General features: G+C 36.9%; 2 protein-coding genes across 6 annotated transcripts in view; both read right to left on the reverse strand.

Annotated features, from left to right (window-relative positions):
* Positions 1–2,493: 2,493 nt before the first annotated feature.
* Positions 2,494–8,003, reverse strand: LOC130231941 (transmembrane protein 9B-like). The gene is made up of 5 exons (XM_056461483.1): positions 7,715–8,003; positions 7,345–7,436; positions 7,125–7,233; positions 5,492–5,626; positions 2,494–3,445 (listed from the first exon to the last, which is right to left on the reverse strand). Exons 1-5 carry the CDS (start codon positions 7,811–7,813, stop codon positions 3,290–3,292), a joined length of 591 nt encoding a protein of 196 aa, XP_056317458.1. The 5' UTR covers positions 7,814–8,003; the 3' UTR covers positions 2,494–3,289.
* A 2,827-nt stretch (positions 8,004–10,830) lies between these two features.
* The window catches only part of scube2 (signal peptide, CUB domain, EGF-like 2), a 42,570-nt gene continuing 31,385 nt past the window's right edge, over positions 10,831–22,015 (reverse strand). For all 5 annotated transcript variants that reach the window (XM_056461480.1, XM_056461482.1, XM_056461481.1 and 2 more), the window contains 7 exons: positions 20,857–21,027; positions 16,656–16,823; positions 14,294–14,455; positions 13,089–13,286; positions 12,748–12,900; positions 12,586–12,665; positions 10,831–11,731 (listed from right to left, as the gene is read on the reverse strand). In XM_056461480.1, coding sequence (XP_056317455.1) covers positions 11,585–11,731; positions 12,586–12,665; positions 12,748–12,900; positions 13,089–13,286; positions 14,294–14,455; positions 16,656–16,823; positions 20,857–21,027 — 1,079 coding nt within the window. In that variant the 3' untranslated portion in view covers positions 10,831–11,584. The remainder of the gene's footprint in view (positions 11,732–12,585; positions 12,666–12,747; positions 12,901–13,088; positions 13,287–14,293; positions 14,456–16,655; positions 16,824–20,856; positions 21,028–22,015) is intronic.

The following is a 22,015-nucleotide window of genomic DNA, read 5'->3' on the forward strand; positions in this document are numbered from 1 at the left end:
TTGCAAAACTTGAAATTGAACATCTGAAATGTAAGACAACTGAATTGTTCAAGGCAGATTTTTTTTTTATATATACGTATTTTCTAACTTCCGATTTTTTGTGTTCTGAATTCATAGACTGCAGATATCCAGTTTGTAAAACTACAGTTTCAAGTTTTCAATTCAGAACATGAAATTCAATATTCTAAAATTCAAAACCAGAAATTCAGAATGTGGAATTCAGATTCAGCAGAAAGTAGGTTAAGTTCAATTCATTTGTTTTACATTTCAGATGTTCAATACTCAAGTTATACAATTAAACTTAAGAAATTAAAATTAAGAAATTAAAATTCATATAAAAATTCAGATTTATTAAATTACAATAGTCAATGATTAAAATTACACAATTCAAATTCAGAATGTTTTGGCATATTATTAGCTCCATACAAAATGTGCACCTATTGACATCACTGTATGAGCCATTTTTTCCAGAGTTTCTCTAAGTGTAGCAATGAGAAGAATTATATTTGAAACAAGGACAAGGACAGGCCAAAAAGAAACATTCAAGACAGATCTGTCAGAGAATCGTGATAAGCCGAAGGGAAAGGACAGACAGTCTTGAAGGAGGTTGAGAGTGAGAGAGAAAAACAGAGCCCTAATCATTTCCCACACTGTGGCCCTGAGGGGCAGACAACCCCAGATGATGGCCTTATTTACCAGTAAGATAAGAAACAGTGTAAAAAAAAAAAAACAGTAAACTGCTGTTAGTGTGAGGTCAGACTGAAATCTGAATGTAAATGTCAGATATTACTATAAAAAAAACAAGCAAACTCGGGATTTAATTAATTGTTGAAAGAAATGTTAACCTGCTGCTAAAAGGTTTCCTTACTGCGTATTATTGTTCATATTTTCATAATGATAATGGTGATGGTGTTGAAGAAGAATAAATGTGTTGTGATTTATTTTAGGTTTAAGAGCGCCTCCTTGTTTCTAGTTCATAGTAAAACACCAATGCCGAGTTTATGAGTCTGCAGAGCATTATGAAAAATCCAATCTGATTGTATTGTTTTTCACTGCTCTCATTAGCATGTGTAATAGATCTCTTATGATGGAGAGAATTTCGTCATTGTCTGTTATTAGTTGTAGCAAATCACATTTCAATCTCGGTCAGTTTTAACTGCTCACATTTAAACGCATGGAATCTTTTGTCTGTGTTATTATTGCTACTTTTATCCCCGATTATTCACGTTGCGTTATTATGCTTTATTTTATGTATTTACAGATAGGGTTCAGTACTTAAACCATCAAATGATACCATAAATTGTCGCGAGATTTGTCTCATCCATTCAAAAAACAAGAAACTTAAAAGCGGATCACAGGAGAAGCGTTCATAAAAAAGACAGTCAGAGATATATTAATTATATATTCCTACCTTTTTCTTGGCAAGTGACGGTGAAATTATGTTAATTTGCCAGAGTTGTCTTTTCACATATCCATTGTTTGAGTTTGCGTTAGTTTTTTAGTGAAGTGCGCGCTCATCTTTCGGTCCCAGTATTTTTGGCTGAGAAGAGGAGGAGGCGGGAGAGCAGGAAATGATGAGGAAAGTTAAGAAATGTGATATGCAAAGTCTGTGTTAAACGATTTCACGTACGCTTGTTCGTTTATGATCTGCATACCTTCGGGTAACAAGACTACGCGTTTAGTTTTTTTCAGTAAAACGTTATGTTAAATGAAAGTTCCAGGAATGACATGAACTTTTTTGATAATCAGCCACTGGGGCTAGTAGATTTGGGTTGGGGGTTTCATAGTATCGCATTGCAGTTATTCATTAGCTTATTTCACATGACTTTTCAAGGCTCCAAAATTAAGGATTTACCAAATTTGTCTCTGACCACAACATAAATAAATAAACAATTACTTATTAGACATAATTTTTAAATAATGTGTCAAAATAAGCAAACTATAGCTGAACATGCACTTGTTATTCATATACACTTTACTTAAAAAAAAAAATATTTCGGGTAACAAAACTAAACGTTTTACTGAAAAACTAAACGCGATGTTTAAGGGATAGTTCACCCAAGATTGAAAATTCTGTCTTCGTTTGTTCCTCAGACGCCCGTCCATAGTAGGCCAATGTCATTTTCGACATTCTTCACAACATATTTTGAGTTCAACAGCAAAGAAAAAGTCAAAGTTTTGCAACTCATAAGGTCATTAAATAGTGTGTACATTTTTTATTTTGTGCAAACTATCCCTTTAAAAGTGACATATAAGTGACCAGGCAGAAGCTATACACGTGGCAACTTTTCAAACACTTTTCCTTTCTGTCTTTTAACTAAATATAAGTGCGTGTTTTATTTTAGAACTACACTACAGCTAACATAAAACTAATTTGCTGAAGCAAAAAGCCTCTTCGGAGACAGCGCCATCTAGAGAGCGTTTCAATAAACCCAAAACTGCGTAATTTACCAGCACTTATTGAAGGAACAAACTGAGACACGACACCAGAAATCACATATTAACAGTTCTGTAATGGAAATCAGGAGGTAATAAAATGTATATAATGTACCTGAACATTTTAATTATTATTATATACACACACAAACGTAAATAATTCTGACATCTTCAAAGAATGTACCTTGAAAAATACTGTCCTTCAAGAGCGAGGAACTGGAGAAGAAAAAAGTGCAACAGCATTAATCTGGAAAGTGAACCTACACAAATAGAAGAACTGATAAGTTAGTCGATAAACAGGAGGACAATGACGAACACACATTCACTGATTATTTACACAAAATAGCTGGCAAACCGCAAAGTACTGAAAGGCAAGTAAGAGAAGAGTAAGAAAAGAATAGAGAGGAATTTTACACTGTACAAGAAACTACACGACTGGAAATTAGCATTTTTTTTTGGGTTCAGTAACAATTCTGATTTTTATATTTATAAAATGATTTCGAGAATAAACTTATGACCTAATTTTATGAGGAAATTGGCACTTCTTATCCCCACATCAAATTCAGTGTGACTGGACTGCAGAAGTAAACATTTCTTCTTCTTTTTTTCTGCTAATTTCAGAATGTGTGATTTTAAAATGCAAGAACACAGTGATAATTAATGCAAACCGTCTGTATCGTAAGCATAAGACTCTAATAATACACAGGGTCTCACACGTTGGTCAAGACGACACACCAAAAAGAGATGTATACACTGAGGGCTGCTGACCGATGAGATGTGACTTTATGGAGAAAAGCCAGCATTTAGCACACTCCCAGAACCCACATGATAAGTGTCCAGACTGTAAAAGCTTTTAGCTGAGAACAACGTGGCGGTCGAAGACAGACTTCCGCTGTTCCTGGACCTGTCTCCTCCAGCGCTGCTGAGCGTGCTCCACTTTGTTCAGCATGTTGGAGCGAGAGCGAGAGCGGGAAAGCACATCATGGGCGTTGGCAAACGGCTGCTGGTCCTGGAACGTCATTTTTAGAACGTGATTTAGCATATGACAATATTTCATTGTACACATTCATTAAATATGGGTTTCACATTAATATAACAACTATGCAAGATATGGGAAAAATCTGACATTGCAATATTTTGTACTTCTGCGATATATATTGCAATATACATACAATTTCACCAGATAATTTGAATACCTCTATTTTAGAAACAATTTATTAATTTTCTATTGATGGACATGTTTCTGTAGGGGAACAAATCGTGCACTGAATATACAATAATAAACAATAAACAAATTAAACATACAAAAGTATAGCTAAATTCAATAGAGCAAACATAAAAGTGAAATAAACAGTGCTTTATGGGTTTCAGGCTAGTCAAATCGCACTCAGGTACAAAATTTAAAAAAAAATCTAATATAAACTAACACTGCAAAGACTTTACTGTTCAAAAAGTTTTTAAAATATGTGTATTTTTGTAATGTATTTTGAGCTGTGACTATATAATCCCAATATAATATAACCCTAAACTACAGTATATAATGCCAATTTAACAATGCAAATTCTGCGTTGTGACTATCGCAGATGCACACATTGCAATATTGATGCTCAAACGATATATTGTGCAGCCCTAATCACAACATATCTTGGTTTTTATTTTTAAAGTTTTAGTTAGTAAATTACCAATTATTGTGTGTGTGTGTGTGTGTGTGTGTGTGTGTGTGTGTGTGTGTGTGTGTGTGTGTGTGTGTGTGTGTGTGTGTGTGTGTGTGTGTGTGTGTATATATATATAGTTTGTTGGTAAAGTGTTATAATACCAGATATACTCTTAAGATGCCATGTTTTCATACAAAGTTAGGTCGATCTGCATTGTCTATGCTCCCTATGTATGGAGTGAGCTTCAAAATACACTACATACGGAACATATACATAATACATCTACCACTAGATTTTATAAATATTTTAAAGTCTGCCTATTTATAATGGTGCACATATTTTAATAATTGATAAAGTAGATTATTCAATTAAAAGTCACAAATGTGTTGTGATATGTTTTTTTCTGTAACTTTATCTGTCTACGTTGCCTAACTTGACCAGGACTCCCTGGTAGAAGAGATACTGTATCTCAATGGGGGTTTTCTGGCTTAAATAAATAAATAAATAAATAAATAAACAAACAAACACAATTAAGGTCTTTCATTCAATCTACACTGCAAATAAATGCATTTCCTAGTTGGATTTTCTGTCTTGCATCTAGTCCAAATGTTCTTAAATGAAGAAGCATTTTCTAGACAAGCAAAAAAACATTGTCTTGATTTTAGGAAATAATGCCTAAATTAAGTGATTTATTTCTTTAAACAAGCAAAATAATCTGCTAATGGTGCTAGCAAATAATGTTTTCATAACATAACAGATTATTTCGCTTTGCACATTGGAAGATTATTTTGCTTCTTTTAAGGAAAAACTTAATTCTGCCATATTATTTCTTCAAACAAAACAATATTTTGCTTGTCTAGAAAGTGCTTCTTGATTTAATAATATTTTGATATTTTGACTAGAAACAAGACAAAAAAAATCTAAGTAAGAAAAGCATTTATTGCAGTATAGTTCACCCCAAAATTACATGCATGTTGTTCACTGAAGCTCAGAGATTTTTGAATGTCAAGCAGGTACGGCCGAGCTTCTGTTTATGCACACTGATCAATGTTTGTATGTGAATGAAAGACTAAATGATCATATAAAAGCAATAAGTTCCCTTCAGAAGACTTTTATAAAACTGCTTAATTAATATGGATTGACTTTTTGATCCTTTCTTAATCATTTTGAAGCATCAGACTTTCAATGAAAAGACCAAAATCTCCCGATTTAACTTTTCTTAATTTCTATTTTAAAGATAAGTTGAAGTGATAGACAAATGGTGTATTTTGTATTAAATGTATTTTGTTTAAAGAATTGTTTTTCGTATGATTTTTTTTGTCTTGCATAAAAAAAATGACAGAAAAGCATTGCGTTTCATTATTTCATTAAGACTTGCAAAAATGAAACAAAGCACTTACCCCAACATCATCATCGCTCTGAATGAGCTGTGAATGGCCAAACAGCCTTCTTTTCAATATAGGCTCCAACAGTGTCAGATAGACCATATACAGCAGCAGAAGTCCCAGAATAGATAGGTATATTATAATGGTGCACTGTAAAACGAGAAAAGATTAATGTTTCTCTGATTAAGAGTATGATAACATACAGTGGTCAATATCTGAAGTGGAGCAGCCATGGTCTTATGGTCAGAGATTGCGAGTCGCTTTGGATAAAAATGTCTGCTGAATGCTTAAAGTATATTTAAACCTTCAAAGTAGTCCTAATACTATTCAACAACACCCATTGTTGTCTTAGGACAATTTTGATAAACTTTTTTTTATATCCACTTCTATTTTTGACTGTAAAGTATGAACAAAATAAAAGTCTATAGTTTCATGTATGTCTTGTAATGTATTTTGTGGTGTCACACAAGCTTAAAGGTAATAACTAAAGAAGAGTCTGCACACTCTTAAACATCAAAAAGACACCAGCGAGAATTAAGTGATAAGTTTACTGAAGTAAAAAAAGCAAATGTTTCGGTTAAGTGATGAGGTTGTTTTTTGACAAGCTTGAAGGTACATTGTTTACATTTTGCATTGTATTTAACAATATTTTATGCTGGGTCTGTAATCATTCATTTTGTGAAAAGTGTTTTAAAAGTTCATTAATTTTAATTGACATTCTTAATCAAACATTTCCCAAGAAGATAAACACACATGAATAAGTACATTTTTAAGTGTATAGACCATTTTGAAGGAGGTAAACAATAACAATGGTCCTGACCTCTTTGGTGTTTTACTTTTTTTTTTTATTTCTATAATTTCAGAGAGTCCAAAAAGATCTACATATTGATAAACAATGTTATTTTTTTTAACATTGACATTTTACATTTGATATGATTGAATTGCCACTTGTTACAGTTAAGAAATAGTTTGACAACAAGCAGGAAAATTTCATGGGCCAGGGACATCACCACATTGAAATGGTTTATATCAGGGGTGTTCAAACTCACTCCTGGAGGGCCGGTGTCCTGCATAGTTTAGCTCCAACACACCTGCCAGAAAGTTTCTAGTACATCTAGTAAGAGCTTGATCTGCTGGTTCAGGTGTGTTTGGTTAGGGTTGGAGCTAAACTCTCGAGGACACCGGCCCTCCAGGACTGAGTTTAGACACCGCTGGTCAAAATACTTTAAAATGTCAAAAACAAATAGTAATTTCCATGTTGTTAATATACATAAACTATTAATTAATTTAATTTACAGAAGAAAAAAAATTACTAATATGACCTACATAAAGAGTCTCTAAGTGCCACCTAAAACGTTCTTCTAAAATGAGCATTTTGTACGGCTCCTGTGTGTAAGTTCAGTTATTTCACTTTCATGGTGACGAATAAGTTATTTTTATTGTTTTTAAAGTGAAATAACTGAACAGGAACATAAGAGCTTGAAATAAATGCTCATTTTAGAAGAAAAATTCAGATGAAACTTAGCACATATACCCTGTTATCAGGATATGATGTGAATTACATTGTGATAAGAGATTTTTGTCATATCTCCAAGCCCTGTCTCTGAAAATTTCAATTTGTCATGTCATGTACACACACTGAACTTACTTTGATAGTCCCAGAGCTTCTTTCTTCATATTTGCATTCACAGCGTAAACAGTATGCCTCCACATCCTTGCCTTCAACGGGCATCGGTTCCACCACATGAAGGCAATTGCTGTGCATATTAATATATTCACAAGTTATGGATCAGTGAACATAAGGTCAAAGAGTTGGTTTACAACTGAAAGTACTGTAGACTCGCTTAGAGCCCAAGTAAATTATTTACCAGTCTTTCAAGGAAACGTTTTGATTGTAGATCTTGCCATCAACCTCTTTGTAGGGTGGACAGATACATTTGCAGCGGATATCTTCCGAATTCTGCTGAAACCAACCCAAATGCATAAGCTTGCATATTTACATGAACAACTGACTAAATCTAAACATACTTTTATGAGCTCAGAAACCATTTTACATCGTTTGAGGTCAGAAAAGCGTTGAATTTTGAATGATGTAACGTTAAGTGTGCTTTTATTTCCCATAAACTACCACATGCTAATAGCTAGTTAGCATTGCCCACAACACCATTGCGCTCAGAAGAGCACAGAGTTTTCTGTTCGCGTATTAAACACATCTGGAAAAAAAAAATCATACTTTACCTTGGCTTCTGATGTTTGTGCAGACAATATAAGCAGAAAACATATTAACGATGTAAACGTCAACAGATTGACAGCGGCTCTGTGGGTCAGTCGATACATCTTTTCGCTTCAGTTCTAAATATTGCTGTCAAACACTGAAGAGAGATGTTCTCGAAATTACGACTAAACAAATATTCCTTTATCAACTCTTGCGATTGTTAGACGTCTTTTGGTACAAATGAAAGACAACAAAACAACGCGTGAGGGCTGGACTCTGTCTGACACATCAGCTGACCGTCAGCTGCGGTCCGCGGATTCTCACTTCCTTCCGGAAACAAGTGAATGGGAACTAATCTTCTGTGAGAATGAGCAGGTCTGTTTACTAATAACAAGATTTAGGTTACAAATGTTTCCACAAAAGAGCCGTGTTTGGGGTTATTTCAGTCATGTGTTTCCAGCATGATGCATTTCTAGGTCGTGGCTCAGTTCCAGGTTTCAATATAAAAATGTGTTCATTCATCGATGGATGTAGGTTATTTCCCTTTTGATGATATAGAACGACTCAGTATTAAAATACATATTTAAAAAGTATTTTACACACACACATGTCTATATAAGCAGGGATGGGCAAAAATACATTGAAATGTATTTTAAGATAATATACCAAATACCTCAGATTTACGTGTATCAAAATAAACTACAAAATACAGCAGCCACAAATGTATCAAAATAAAATACTGTATTTTAAAATACTGCAAAATACTTTTACAAGGGAACATGACATTTCTTCACAAACCTTTGATCAATTGGCATATTTGATCAATCCCTTCACCATTAAACTGACTTTATCATTTTAGCATGAGGTTTGTACAAATTTCATACAGAAAGTCCTGTGTTTAAGGTGGTCTCTTTATGTATAACCCCTTAATGCATATAATGAGTTGAAATATACTGTCTTCATTTTGTTTCTATCCATTACATAGCCAGCCCTACTGAAAAAAAAAAAAACAGCTTTAACCAGCCTATGCTGGTTGGCTGGTTTTAGCTGGTCGACCAGCCTGGTGTTAGAGGGGTTTTGGCCATTTCCAGGCTGGTTTCCAGCCATTTCCAGCCTGGTCTTAGCTGGTCAGGCTGGAAAATGACCAGCTAAAACCACCTTGACCAGCCTAGCCAGGCTGGGAGCCCAGCCAAAACCAGCTATGTTCAGCTTAAACCAGGCTGGTCAAGCTGGTTTTAGCTGGATTTAGCTGGTCATTTCCAGCCTGACCAGCTAAGACCCGGCTGGAAATGGCCAAAACCCCTCTAAAACCAGGCTGGTCAACCAACTAAAACCAGCCAACCAGCCTAGGCTGGTTTAAGCAGGATTTTTCAGCAGGGAGAGAATGATTATGTGCTGAGGGCTCCACATCCTGTTCTTAAGGACTAATAATTTACTCATTATCTCATTTCTTAACCAAAGATGATGCCGAATTGTACACTATACTGCCATTATATATTACTGGTCTGAGCATTCTGCAGTATTCTATTTCCAATGATTGTTAACTTTTGGTGCCATTTGTTTGCTATTTTCTTTATGTATGTCGCATAATTTCCATCCAATCAATTTTCAAGAGTTCACACTTAGCTGATAATCAATAAAGCGTAATTGGCATGCTGTCCTGGGAGAGAGCCCTGAGCTCGTAATATCTTCTAGCACGGGGCTCCCTCCCCATAGAAGGGAGTTCGAGATCAGGTAGGCCTTGAGAACTCCCCTGCTTGTCGCCGTGAGAGAAGTGTAAACTAAGGTTGTCTTGGGTGATAATTTGGTTAAGTGGATTGGTTATGGGGTATGTTTTTGGAAGGTGGGAGGAAACCGGGGAACCCCACACGAACACAGGGAGAACATAGAAACTGCACAGAAACAGCAACCGGTCCCGGCGGTATTCTTGCTGTGAGGCAACAGTGCTAGTCACTGGGCCGCCGTGTTTTGGGGGGGGGGCTTCAAGACGAAGATAATTAGAGTGAAAATTACTGGTTATTTATAATGCTTCCGTAATCATCTAATAGAGCTGATTACAGAGCTACTGAGGTGCCAGCCGTGTTGATCATAAGCACGTGATCCTCTCGAAATTAGTTTATAAACCACACTTCTGTTCTGATTTCAAGCCTAGGCAAATAACTGAGAAAGCACCAATCAGACGCCGTATTTTATGATGTCATCATGTAGACTCCATGCAAAGTATTTTACAGTATTTTAAAAATAGAAGACACTAAAGTATTTTGATACAAATATAAACCCATTTCCATCAACACTATCAAATACAAATTACCAAACACTATTTTGTATTTAAAATATGCATTTGAATGTAATGCCCATCCCTATATGCAAGTATAATTGTGTGTGTTTGTGTGTGTGTGTGTATACAAATATCATTTTTGTTTGAAGTAATAATTTGTGTTTAACATGTTTTGTACCCTGTGGATCTATTATTGAGGTTAAGTTGGTTTTATATTTCACACATCCGTTCCTTTTTGAACAGTGACAACTTGTGACATGTTCTCTATATTGCTTATTATGCTACTTTGAATATTTGAAAATAGCATGTAAATTCCTGCTGGAAAAAACTGCTTAAACCAGCCTAGGCTGGTTGGCTGGTTTTAGCTGGTTTACCAGAGGGGTTTTGGCCATTTCCAGCCTGGTCTTAGCTGGTCAGGCTGGGAGATGACCAGCTAAAACCAACTTGACCAGCCTAGCCAGGCTGTGAGCCCAGCCAAAACCAGCTATGTCCAACTTAAACCAGGCTGGTCAAGCTGGTGTAAGCTGGTCATCTCCCAGCCTGACCAGCTAAGAACAGGCTGGACATTGCTGGAAACCAGCCTGGAAATAGCCAAAACCCCTCTAAAACCAGGTTGGTTGACCAGGTAAAATCAGACAACAGATAAAAACAACATTAACTCTATTTAATAGACTGTGAACAGTGTTGTACTTTGATAGTCATTGGCTGCTAATATGATTTCACTAATTAGAATTAGCAAAAATACTTTAATGAAATTATATTATTAAGGAGAAAGTCTAAATGTGTGAAAATAAAGTCAATTTTGGCCCCATGATCTATTTTATGTTACCTCTGCATTGCTTTCAATACAACAAAAAGACATTCAATTGTATTTCTTTATTTACATGTTAGATGTACAACCATAAAAATATAAACATTTAATTTACTCTGCATGTCAATAATGGGTAAACAATCCTACATCAAGAGCCTCTTATTAAAAAAATGTTTGGGGAATGGACAAAGTGAATGATAAGTAATTGATAACTGATATATCAAATGACCGTAATCTCTAACCAGTATCACTGAATATAATACACATATGTCATGTATAAAAAGGCTACAATATAGTAAAAAGGAACACAATATAGTAACATGAGAGCTTATGCTAACTTTTTTTACACAATGTACAACACATTCAAACTTGCCAAAATGACTTTAACTGCTTTGACTTCCACTACGACCTCAGTAGTGCTGTGAAGTTTTAAAATAACCCGGTCAACATATTTTTCACACATTTTATGAAGTGACCTATAATATATAACAAGCAATGTAGTTGCTCTTCTTTTCTGATGTCACTTCTGGCCAATAAAGGAATGAAATGAGAAGAATCTTTTTCTTTAAAGGTGGTTGTTCGCCAGCAATCACTGACTGTAAAAAAACAGTTCATTTTCTTCAGGAGAAAAAAGTTCCAATGACATATATTCAGTGACAGTTTCTCATCTCGTCAGATCCAATAAGTCATCTTGAATCTGCAAGTATGCAGACGGCCAAGAACACTCAACAATATCTGTTCCAGTCATTTAAAATTTAGCCGGAGAGCCAAATACCCATTCCATACAAGATTATTTGACAAAATTCAGGGGCGCAGGAATCTCAGAACTTTGGAGCGGAGGAATCTGATAAAAGATTTGGGAAACATTTCTCTAGACTCTTGTGCTGTGTAATTGAAGAAATTCTGCGGATGGGCCAGAACATCAAACAGGGCCTTCATTAGCTTCTTGTCCTGAAAAAAGGTTCATTGAAAGAGCATGAATTAACTTTTAGCCAAGCATATATTCACGTCGTCCACAGGGGGGCACTATTGCCTTTTTTACTGCAAAGGCAAACTTCTCGAGGTTACTTCTTGCTTCAAGTGAGATATTTTAAGGGATAGTTCACCCAAAAATTTAATTCTGTTATCGTCTACTCAAGTTTCTTTCTTCCGTTAAACACAAAAGAAGACCCTTTGAGAAATGTTGGAAACTTGTTTAAAGTATTACACACTGTAAAACCCAACAGTCCAAATGAAATGAGTGTAGTTAACTCAAAATGTACTGAAAGTTAATTCTACTCATTTGAAAAGAGTTTTGAACTCAGTGTTGAAGGTAATGAGTTAATTAAATACCTCTTCAACTCAGATGGATTAAGTTCACAGTACACATATAGATGAGTTTAACTCATGGTTCGTAGCAATTGGTTTCCTCAAACGATTTGAGTTGCCTTAACTTATTGGGTTTTACAGTACTCAGCTAGTTTGAGTTATCTTTATTTGAGTTTTACTGTGCTCAAATTGCTTCATTTACTTAAATGGATTAAATTCACAGAACTCAATTGGATTAGTTTTTGAACTTAAATGGTTTGTTGCAATTGGCTTCCTCAAACGGTTTGAGCTACCTTAACTTTTTGATTTTACAGAGTATGGGAGTCAATGGTTACAGGTTTTCAGTTTCTTCAGAATCTTCTATTGTGTTTAACAGAAGAAAGAAGCATAAATATCTGGAACCACTTGAGGGTGATAATGATTTTGGGTAAGCCATCCCTTTAAAAATCAAGCAATAATAAGACTTGTTTAAGAACTGAAGTTGCTCATCACTATACCTTAAGTATTTCTTGATGATTCTCAGAGGCGTATAATCTTCCATCCCTTACTATGTCCTCGATGAGCTCCTGGTAGTCCTCTAAAAGAAACATATTATATATACAGTAAATACTCAGACTACTAATAATACAATAAAAACACAGAAGTGGTCGATTTCTCACCATCATACGTCACGTAAGGCACTTGAAAGCCTTTTCCGCTGTTTCCTTCGTTGGAACGGAACTGGATCCAGAGTTTCTTGGAGCGGGAGGTAAAGGCGATGGGCCGCTCGTACGTCTGGCACGTCTCGTAAGTTGTCACTGAATTGGGCAGAGCTGTGGGAACAGTAAAGACACTTCTAAAGAGCTCTTGAGTGGCTTATTCGAAGCCCCCGAGAGATGAAGGAGATCCCTAATGAGCCCATCAGTGTGCCTCCCCCCCCCCGTTTCCTCACATGTGTATTCACAATCACCCTGCTGAGCTCATGCATTCAGCACCCGCACCACAGCCCTGTAATACTCACAGCTCTTCCGCATCACCAAATAGTCCCCGCACTCGTCCTCAATGGGCAGGTAGATCTCAGGCACCACCACCAGGATCCTGCGTTTGGGTGGGGGGGTGATGGTCCAGGTGCACTCGATGTTGGCGGGGTAGTTGCCGGGGTAGTTAGGGGATTCGATGTAGCCAGTGAATTCTCCCAGCTCTCCTCCACAGTGTCTGTCTGGCAGGAATAAATGAAACCTCTTAGACTAGAGCAACAACTAAAGGTCTTATTTGAACAAATAGCCCATCTTTTTTATTCTAGCAAACTGAGGCTTTACTTTATTATGAGGGTCTCCTGTTTGCTATACAAGAAATCTTTAAACTATATGTTGTCTAAGTCTCTTAGTATTATTAGTAGAATATTTCAGAAACTCTTAGGGTTTATTTAAAAAAAAGCAGACATGAACTTTTAAAGTTACAAGTAGTCAGCAGAGCTTGTCTGTTGAAGGAGCATCAAAATAACACTAATATAGATATAAAGCACTTAATATCTCTAATATAGCTCTAGTTAATACTTTTAGTTAACACTACAATAATAACATATTAATTTAATGTAATTTACAGCCTTGTTTATACTTGATATTAAGTATTTTGTTTGATCAGCTCAGGGTTTTTTTGCATTCAAACCAAACTTACAATTTTAAATGGCAAAATTTTTCACCAAAAAATTTAATCTCTGTCATTATTTACTCACCCTTCACTTGTTCAAACCCTAAGCGAGTTTCATTCTTCTTTTAAACACAGAAGAAGATGTTTCAAAGAATGCTGATTGATGGAACCTATTGACTTCCATAGTAGGAACAATAATTACGATGGAAGTCAATGGGTACCATCAACCATAAAGAAACTCATAACAGTTTAAATCCACATGAAGGAGGGTTAATGGTTAATCTCTTTAAATGCTTCACGAGTAGTTCAAATACAATTTCACCATTAATAAAAGTCAGTAGGCTGAGAATATGTGGTGTTTTGAGGCTGTTCAAGATGAGCATCTACACGGCAATAGTAATTCAGACTGACAAACCTGGACAAGCTCCAAATGTTTTAGACCCTGTTTGTGTTTAGATGAATTTATCACTGTCCACGTGATCTGGATCAACAAAAACACACCTTTTTACCAGGTGTACACAAGGCCTGAAGGACCAACAACATTCAGGGTTACTGAAACCAAAACGGTTTGCTTACTTTTGCACTGCATAATGTTTGTGGATCCATCAAAATCAGTGGTAGTGTTTCCTGGACAGGCAATGCAGTAGTTTTGGCCAAACTCCTGCTGATAGGTTCCAACTGGGCAACGGATACAACGATGGGTGCTGGTATTGTAGTAATGCCCAGGGGAGCACTGAACTGTAAGCAAAACAAGGTTCTGAAATGAGCGTTTCTGTGAAACAGTGTAATAAACACTATTAAATATGCAAATACTTCACATAACATTTGCAAAGCATAAGCTGTTTTTTAAACACCCTAAAACCATACAACAGATCAGACTTGGCTGAGAAACTAGCTTCAATCAGTTTATTACTTTTTATTCAGCACGCTAAACTTCAATACCGTGTATCGAGACTGTCACTGAAGAAATGTAGTCATTTTGTAACAACATTGGTTATATATAATTTTGGTCATCAGGGAGCCCTTATTAATATGTTAGATGTTGGACTTGAGGTTTTTGAAGTATGCTTGCTTTTTGCTTTCACTTTGATGTATTCTTTATACACAGAACAGCAAAATAAGATAATTGTCATGATGCTCAAGATGCCCCAAATGTTCTGCTGTGGTTTTGTCCGTCATTTCTCTTTACTCTCGTCATGTGAGAAGTGAAGTTTCTAAAACTCATAATGTATACACTAGAACAAACACTTTCGCTTAAAATGATAGGGTCCCTTGTCCAACAGAACTAAATGCTTTTATTAAAAAACACTAAATGAAAGTACAGTAAGGTTACAGTGTCCAAGTATAATAATCTGTGTTTTGACAAACATTGTGTAACATTGGTTGCTCTAACTAATGCACCAAGCTTACTATACACTACTATACACTTTAAAAGTTTTGGGGATTTCTTGTTTAAAAAATCTGCAATGACAATAATAAAAAGTCACAATAAAGACAAGAATAAATTCCAAAAATTATTTTGGCCTGAATAATATGTACGCAATGGCTGCATCCAAAATTGCATACTTCCCTACTATATAGTATGGGAAAAACAATATGCAAACCAAGTAGTATGCCTGAATTCATAAACTGCTTCTGAAACCACCTACTACTCAGTAGGTACTGAATTTGAACTTAGACGTACTACATGGCTGTTAGAATGTTCTATTCAGTATGAATGTGAGCACTATGAATGGAATTCGGACGTACTACATCTGCCATTTTGTCATGGTCACGTGACCCGTGTCAGTTGCGTCGCGTTACTCCCATTCATGAATTCTCTCACGGGGCATCATGGGATAGAGCAGCATGCAGCATGCACACTTAAGAATCTCGCCGGAAGTAGTAGGTCATCCAGGTACTTCTCGCATACTGATTTTCGAATTCTATGAATTCGGACATACTACTCTGCTCGCATACTGATTTTAGTGTACTATATAGTTTGGAAGTATGCGGTTTCGGACGCAGCCATAGTAATCGAAAAACAGTATGCAAAAAGTACCTGGATGACCAACTACTTCCAGCAAGAATTAGTAGTGTGCTTCTGATGGACGCTACGATATCCCATTATGCCACATGAGAGAATTCATGAATGGGAGTAAAGAGACGCAACGGACGCGGGTAGTTATGGTGACTAATGGTGGATGTAGTACGTTCGAAAACCAGTCATACTACTCACATTCAAACTATAAAGAACGAATTTTCTAATGGTGGTATAGTACCTACTCGAGTAGTATGTGATTTTGGCCCATGGCTTTGAGATTAAGTATAACTTTTAGCATAAAATTAGTATTTAGTGACCCCTGTAGGCCAGGCGAGGTATTAAAAGTTGTCAATACACATACATCGAATTCCTATGTGTGTGTTTGAGCCAAATGAAGTATACTTTTTCTCATTTAAAAAAACCCAGTGGGCTATAGAGAGTTCTTTCAAAAATATTGGTGGAAAAATTGCCACAAAAATGTTGGGCAGTGGTGGCACGGTGGCTCAGTGGTTAGCACTGTCACCAAACAGCAAGAAGGTTGCTGGTTCAAGCCCCAGTTGGGTGAGTTGGCATTTCTGTGTGGAGTTTGCATGTTCTCCCCGTGTTCGTGTGGGTTTCCTCTGGGTGCTCCGGTTTCCCCCACAGTCCAAAGACATGCAGTATACAGTAGGTGAATTGAATGAGCTAAATTGGCCGTAGTGTATGTGTGTGAATGCAAGTGTGTATGGGTGTTTCCCAGTGATGAGTTGCGGCTGAAAGGGCATCTTCTGCGTAAAACATATGCCGGATAAGTTGGCAGTCATTCCGCTGTAGCGATTCGTGTTTAATAAAGGGACTAAGCTGAAGGAAAATGAATGAATGATGAATGTTGGGTAGTATAATTCAAAATCTAGAAGACATTACTCTTCCTCTCACCTTTAGTCTCACAGTTCTGGAAGGACACCGAACCATCATGTTTGGTCGTGAGGCTTCCTCCGCATGTGAAACAGGATGTGCGGCCGACCTCAGGCTGATAGGTGCCTTGTGGGCAGGGCAGACAGGGCACGAAACCATCATGGGAGAACTGACCGGGACGGCACTGACCTAGGATCAAAAAAATGTTAAGACAATGCATGCCAGACAAACCAAGTTGAACCTTTTATTGCCTTCCAAAGAAAGCAAACCACAAATGAGGTCATGTAAGTTCATTATCTAAGAAAGTGCAGGCCTCCAGTGAACACAATGAATTGGCTGCCACTGAGACAGACTCTAATAGCCTTTTCTGTTGTGTCTATCAGCAAAAAAAGCAGAAGACGACATCTGTGCCGCAAGCTGCCTGTGATGACTGCGTTTGAGGAACAGAAGCATGGTGGTGCCCTTTTTTTCTTTAAACACAAGACTAATCTGGCATTCTTTGTTGGTGTGAATGAATCAGACATTTGAGGATTTGCAGGACTGCGTGAAACGACCCCTCCCAACACACTCCAAAACTCAACTTAAGCTCAACAAGCCATGAGTCGGTCAGATTATTATCAGTGCAGGTATGCTTCCTGCCAACTGCATAAACAAAACAACAGGATGTGATTCATCATACTCTCCTTTTTCAATCTTACAATGTTTGTAAAAATGCAGGATGATATCTCTAAAGATAAACTGATTATATGAAAATTGGTATGTCTTTTAAAAACAAAAACACTATTATATAATTTAGTATTATTATTGTAAGTTAAAAACATTCATTTGATATAGATTTTTGTGATATAGGTAGTGATATTACAATATTATAATACATATTTAAAAGATATATTAAAATAGTATAAACATTTTGTCTGTAATACTTTATAACAATACATGTAAATTTATTTCTTGAAATAAGGAAATGTCAGCAATACAATATTCAGGTTGCGTTTGTTAGCATAACCCAAGTTAACATGAACTAATAATAGAAAGCCCTTTAATGCATTTATTATTTCTTAGTTTATTTCCACGTGTAATAATGCAACATAAAAATAAAAAGTGGATCTGTTCATGTTATTTAATAGACCTCAACAAACAGACATTTCTTTATATTTGTGAAAAAAGCTTAATCAAGCTTTCAGATGGTGTCAATATTCAAAAAAAAAATAATAATAATCTACAATGATGATGATAGTTTTGTGCTCATCCTGAATGCTGCAGTCTATGGACTTTTCCTTAATGTTTAATATACATCAATTAACACCACAGGAAGTTTGCACTGCAGACTGTAATAATTTAATGTAATGTAATGTGTATTTATATAGCGCATTTATTGTGTATGGCTATACACCCAATGTGCTTCACAATCATGAGAAGGGCCTCTCCACACCACCACCAGTGTGCAGCATCCACAGGACAACGACGCCAGTGCACTCACCACACACCAGTTATTTGTGAATAAAAACAAAGTGATAGAGCCAATTCTGTGGATGGGGATGATTGGGAGGCCATGATGGGTAAGAACTGATGGAGGGGATTTGGCCAGGACACTGGAGTTACACCCCTACCCTTTACAAGAAGTGCCATGGGATTTTTAATGACCACAGAGAGTCAGGACCTTGGTTTAACGTCTCCTTCGAAAGACGGCGCTCACAGACAGTAGTGTCACCTTCACTATACTGGGGCATTAGGACAGATAGCAGGTTGAGCACCCCCTGCTGGCCTCTCTAACACCACTTCCAGCAGCAACCTAGTTTTTCCATGTGGTCTCCCATCCAGGTACTGACCAGGCTCAGCCCTGCTTAGCTTCAGTGAGTAACCAGTCTTGGGCTGCAGGATGATATGGCTATGGCAGCACAATTGAAGAAATTGTTCATATAAAATGAAAATTTCCTCACTATTTACCCAAGTTGTTCTGAACTTTCATTCATTTTTTTTCTTCTGCTGAATGCAAAAAGCAATATTCTGAAGAACACTGGGTAAAAAAGCAGCCATTGACATCCATAGCAGGAACGGGAAAAATACTATGGAAGTCAATGGCTATTCTTTCCCCCAACATTATTCAGTATATCTCTCTTTGTGCTTAACGAAAGAAAGAAGTTCAAACAGGTGGAGGATGAGTAAAAGATGAAAGAAGTTTCATTTTGACTAAACTGTTCCTTTAAGAGCATACTCGCACTAGCTACAGTTGCCTTAAACCGTGCCCAAGCGCGACTGTCCTCCCTCCCCTCTCCCCCGCCGGCCTGCACTCACACTGCATCTTTACCTTCTGAGCTGGAGCATACTTACATCATCGATTATACAACTGTTCAGTTTAACAGGAAGAGAAGTGCTCTCGCTCAGCACACTGGAGACTGCTTTAGTTATATCATTTTAGTCGTTTGATATGCAGTGACATGCTGTCAAATATTTTTCCTAAACGATCCGCAACTTTTGATGCTCATTAAGTATCATAAAACTGACCGTGTTGCCATGTATTAGTAGGTTTTCTGAAGATGCAGCTGACATGCAGGGGGGGGGGGGGGGGGGGGGGGGGGGGGGGGGTCATAGTTTAGTTGTCAAATAAACTATGAAAGCTTGTGTTCATTGAAAAGAGTTCCTTAATAGTGATGTTGCATCTTCAGTTTCGGGCTCAAGCACGCTTTGCATTCACACTACAAGCGGACAGCTGCAAAGCCCAACCGAACCGCGCTTTAGCACACCTCTTCCAACTGGGCCAGGGTAAGCCAACTGAACCACGCCTGGGCCTAATTTGGAGCACTCACACTTGTCAAACGAACCAGAGACGCACCTGGGCATGGATTGGATAGCATTGTATAAGTGCACCTAAGACTGTCCAGTTAAGGCTGTGCATTAAAGGTAATAATATTGTTAATAATATTCAGTTTCTTGCAAATTCTGATCTCTTTGCTTCATAAGACCTCAATGTATCCTCAAAAGCCACAGGTGTTGGTTGTATTTCGCCTACATATGTTTTCTTGACCCTCAAAAAGCTGTTAAACACTGTGACAAATGAACTCCACACAATTCCTTCATGCTGTCGCAACACAAATCGATTTGTTACAACCCTATGGTTGTCATGTCTCATCCGTCTCTCTGCTCTGCCTAGAAAACCTCTGACTGGCCACTTCCGATTGATTGCTTGCTCCTGATTGGCCTACAGTTTTTTAAAAGCCGTGACATAACTTTATTTGGTGGCCATCAAGTTTTGGTCACTTGCTTTGTGTTCTTTGAAATGTTTGTATGTTGGATAGTTCAGAGTTTTTGTATGTGTTAAAGTTTGTGACTACTGAGATTTGTGAGATTTGTGTTTGCTTTGTTTGTGGTACTTTGTTCCACCGGTTTGTTTAACCTGTTTGCTTGTTGACATTGATTTTTGGATTGTCCCTTAAATGTGGTTGCTTGTTCTGTAAATAGTTTGTAAATAATGTATATAATATTGGAACAGTAAGGAGTTTGACGCCATTTTGTTTGTAAAACCTTTTGACCTCTGTTTATGTGTTAGGTAGTTAGGGCAGTTGTTTGTATTTTCTTTTCTTTTTGATCAGGTAAGGTATAGGTTTAAAATAAAATAATTTTTGTGTGTTATTTTGTCTGTGTCAGCTTCCGCATTCAAACCCCAATAAATCTTTGATTTCATATTTTTTTGTCTTGTCTTTCATGCTGTCTTGTTTTTCACTGTCATCCCTAGATGGTGTGTAACAGATTAAGCCAATTTAATTGTTTTTACAAATTTAAGTGAACTGAACTTAAATCAATTAAGTTGTCACAAAAAAAAACTCAAGAATTGTGTTGATTCAGCTAATTTTAAATCAACAGTATGAAAAAGCAGAAACAATATATATTTTGATTAAATGTTGACTTGTAATATATAAAAATTCGAGGACCACAATTTGAGCTAAAATAAGTAATCAACATCTTAAATGGCCTGACTAAAATGTTTAGGTAAACTATAATAGAGATTAAAAGCAATAAATATATATATATATATATATATATATATATATATATATATATATATATATATATATATATATATATATATATATATATATATATATATATATATATATATATATATATATATATATTATATGCTGACAGACGCCAACCTCAAAAGAAATGAGATAATAGAAAAGCTGCAGACTTGTTCATTCACGATCACTGTGTGAAGTCTCACCTGCACACTCTGAGATGTTGCGTGCTCCTGCGGTTCTCGGGATTCCCCTGGCCTCGGGTCCTGGGCACACGTCACACGACACCTGCCCCTCTTCATCTTGGTACGTCCCAGGGGGGCAAAGAAAGCACCTCCCTTGTTCTCCATCATAGTACGTGCCAACGCTGCATTTGACTAGCACAGAGAAAACTCAAAATGAGATGAAACAAGTTGGAACACAAAGGAGGGCCTCACATTAAGCTGCTAAAGGGGGCTCTGCAAATCGACCTGATGTAGCTATGCCAAAAATTCAAACAAATAAGAGAACTGAGCCTTTCCACAGCTGCCTGAACCCCACATCAAACAGCCCTCACACACATACACAATCCCTCACCTTACCGAACATGCTCAAAGGGAATATTACCTCGCACAAACCTATGATGTCTGATTAAAGGGAGCGGAACAAAGTCTTTTTAATGTTCGCTTTATAAACCGCTCTGATTTATAGCCACGCTTTCAAAAGTGTTTGCACACACTCGGCCTTAAAATAAGCCACTCGCCGGTACGGTTCAGTCCTTTAACCCAGTAAGCATGGCAATTTAGAAATGTTCCTTTCATCTTAGTGTCTCTGTGCAAACATCCAACTGACAGTGTTCGGGAGAATTTAGACAAACCTCTTATTCCCGAGACTTTATGGTAATGATGGCTAATTCCACAAAGGCTTAAACAGCATGACAATTATGTGTGCCTCAGCAAATTGCCCGATTTTCCAAAAGAAGAAGAAGAAGAAAATGTAATTCTCTCAAGAGCAGTTCATTTTTTTTTCCTCTCTTTTGTTAATCCTGAATGACCATGAGGAGCCACCGTCACATTGTCCCGGGCAGCTTTTATTTGACAGAGCGACGGAGTAAGAGAGAGGAGAGGAAAAGAGTGAAAGATTGAAAAAAAGAGAGAGAAAAAAAAACCTTGAAGCCTTTCAAATGCAAGGCAACGATTCTATTGAATCTTGGAATTGATGGTCCCAAAGAGGTTTAAAGGACCTTTCACCTCTATTCAAGTCCCCCGGCTTTTGCCTATTTGATGACATAGGCAAACACCATGGTATCACAGTGGTAAGGAGCTGAACCCAATAAAAGGGGTCAGGATTGTGAATCCCCCCATTCGGTGGAGCCCAATCGCTCCT

Source organism: Danio aesculapii, chromosome 7 (assembly GCF_903798145.1).
Source record: "Danio aesculapii chromosome 7, fDanAes4.1, whole genome shotgun sequence".
NCBI classification, from domain to species: domain Eukaryota; kingdom Metazoa; phylum Chordata; class Actinopteri; order Cypriniformes; family Danionidae; genus Danio; species Danio aesculapii.

Coding starts and splice junctions, on each gene's coding strand:
- LOC130231941 (XM_056461483.1), bottom strand. CDS start 7,813: ATGTATCGACTGACCCACAGAGCCGCTGTCAATCTGTTGACGTTTACA. Junction 7,437..7,714: donor CACAAACATCAGAAGCCAAG/GTAAAGTATGAT, acceptor TGGTTTCAGCAG/AATTCGGAAGATATCCGCTG. Junction 5,627..7,124: donor GAAGCTCTGGGACTATCAAA/GTAAGTTCAGTG, acceptor CTCGTTTTACAG/TGCACCATTATAATATACCT.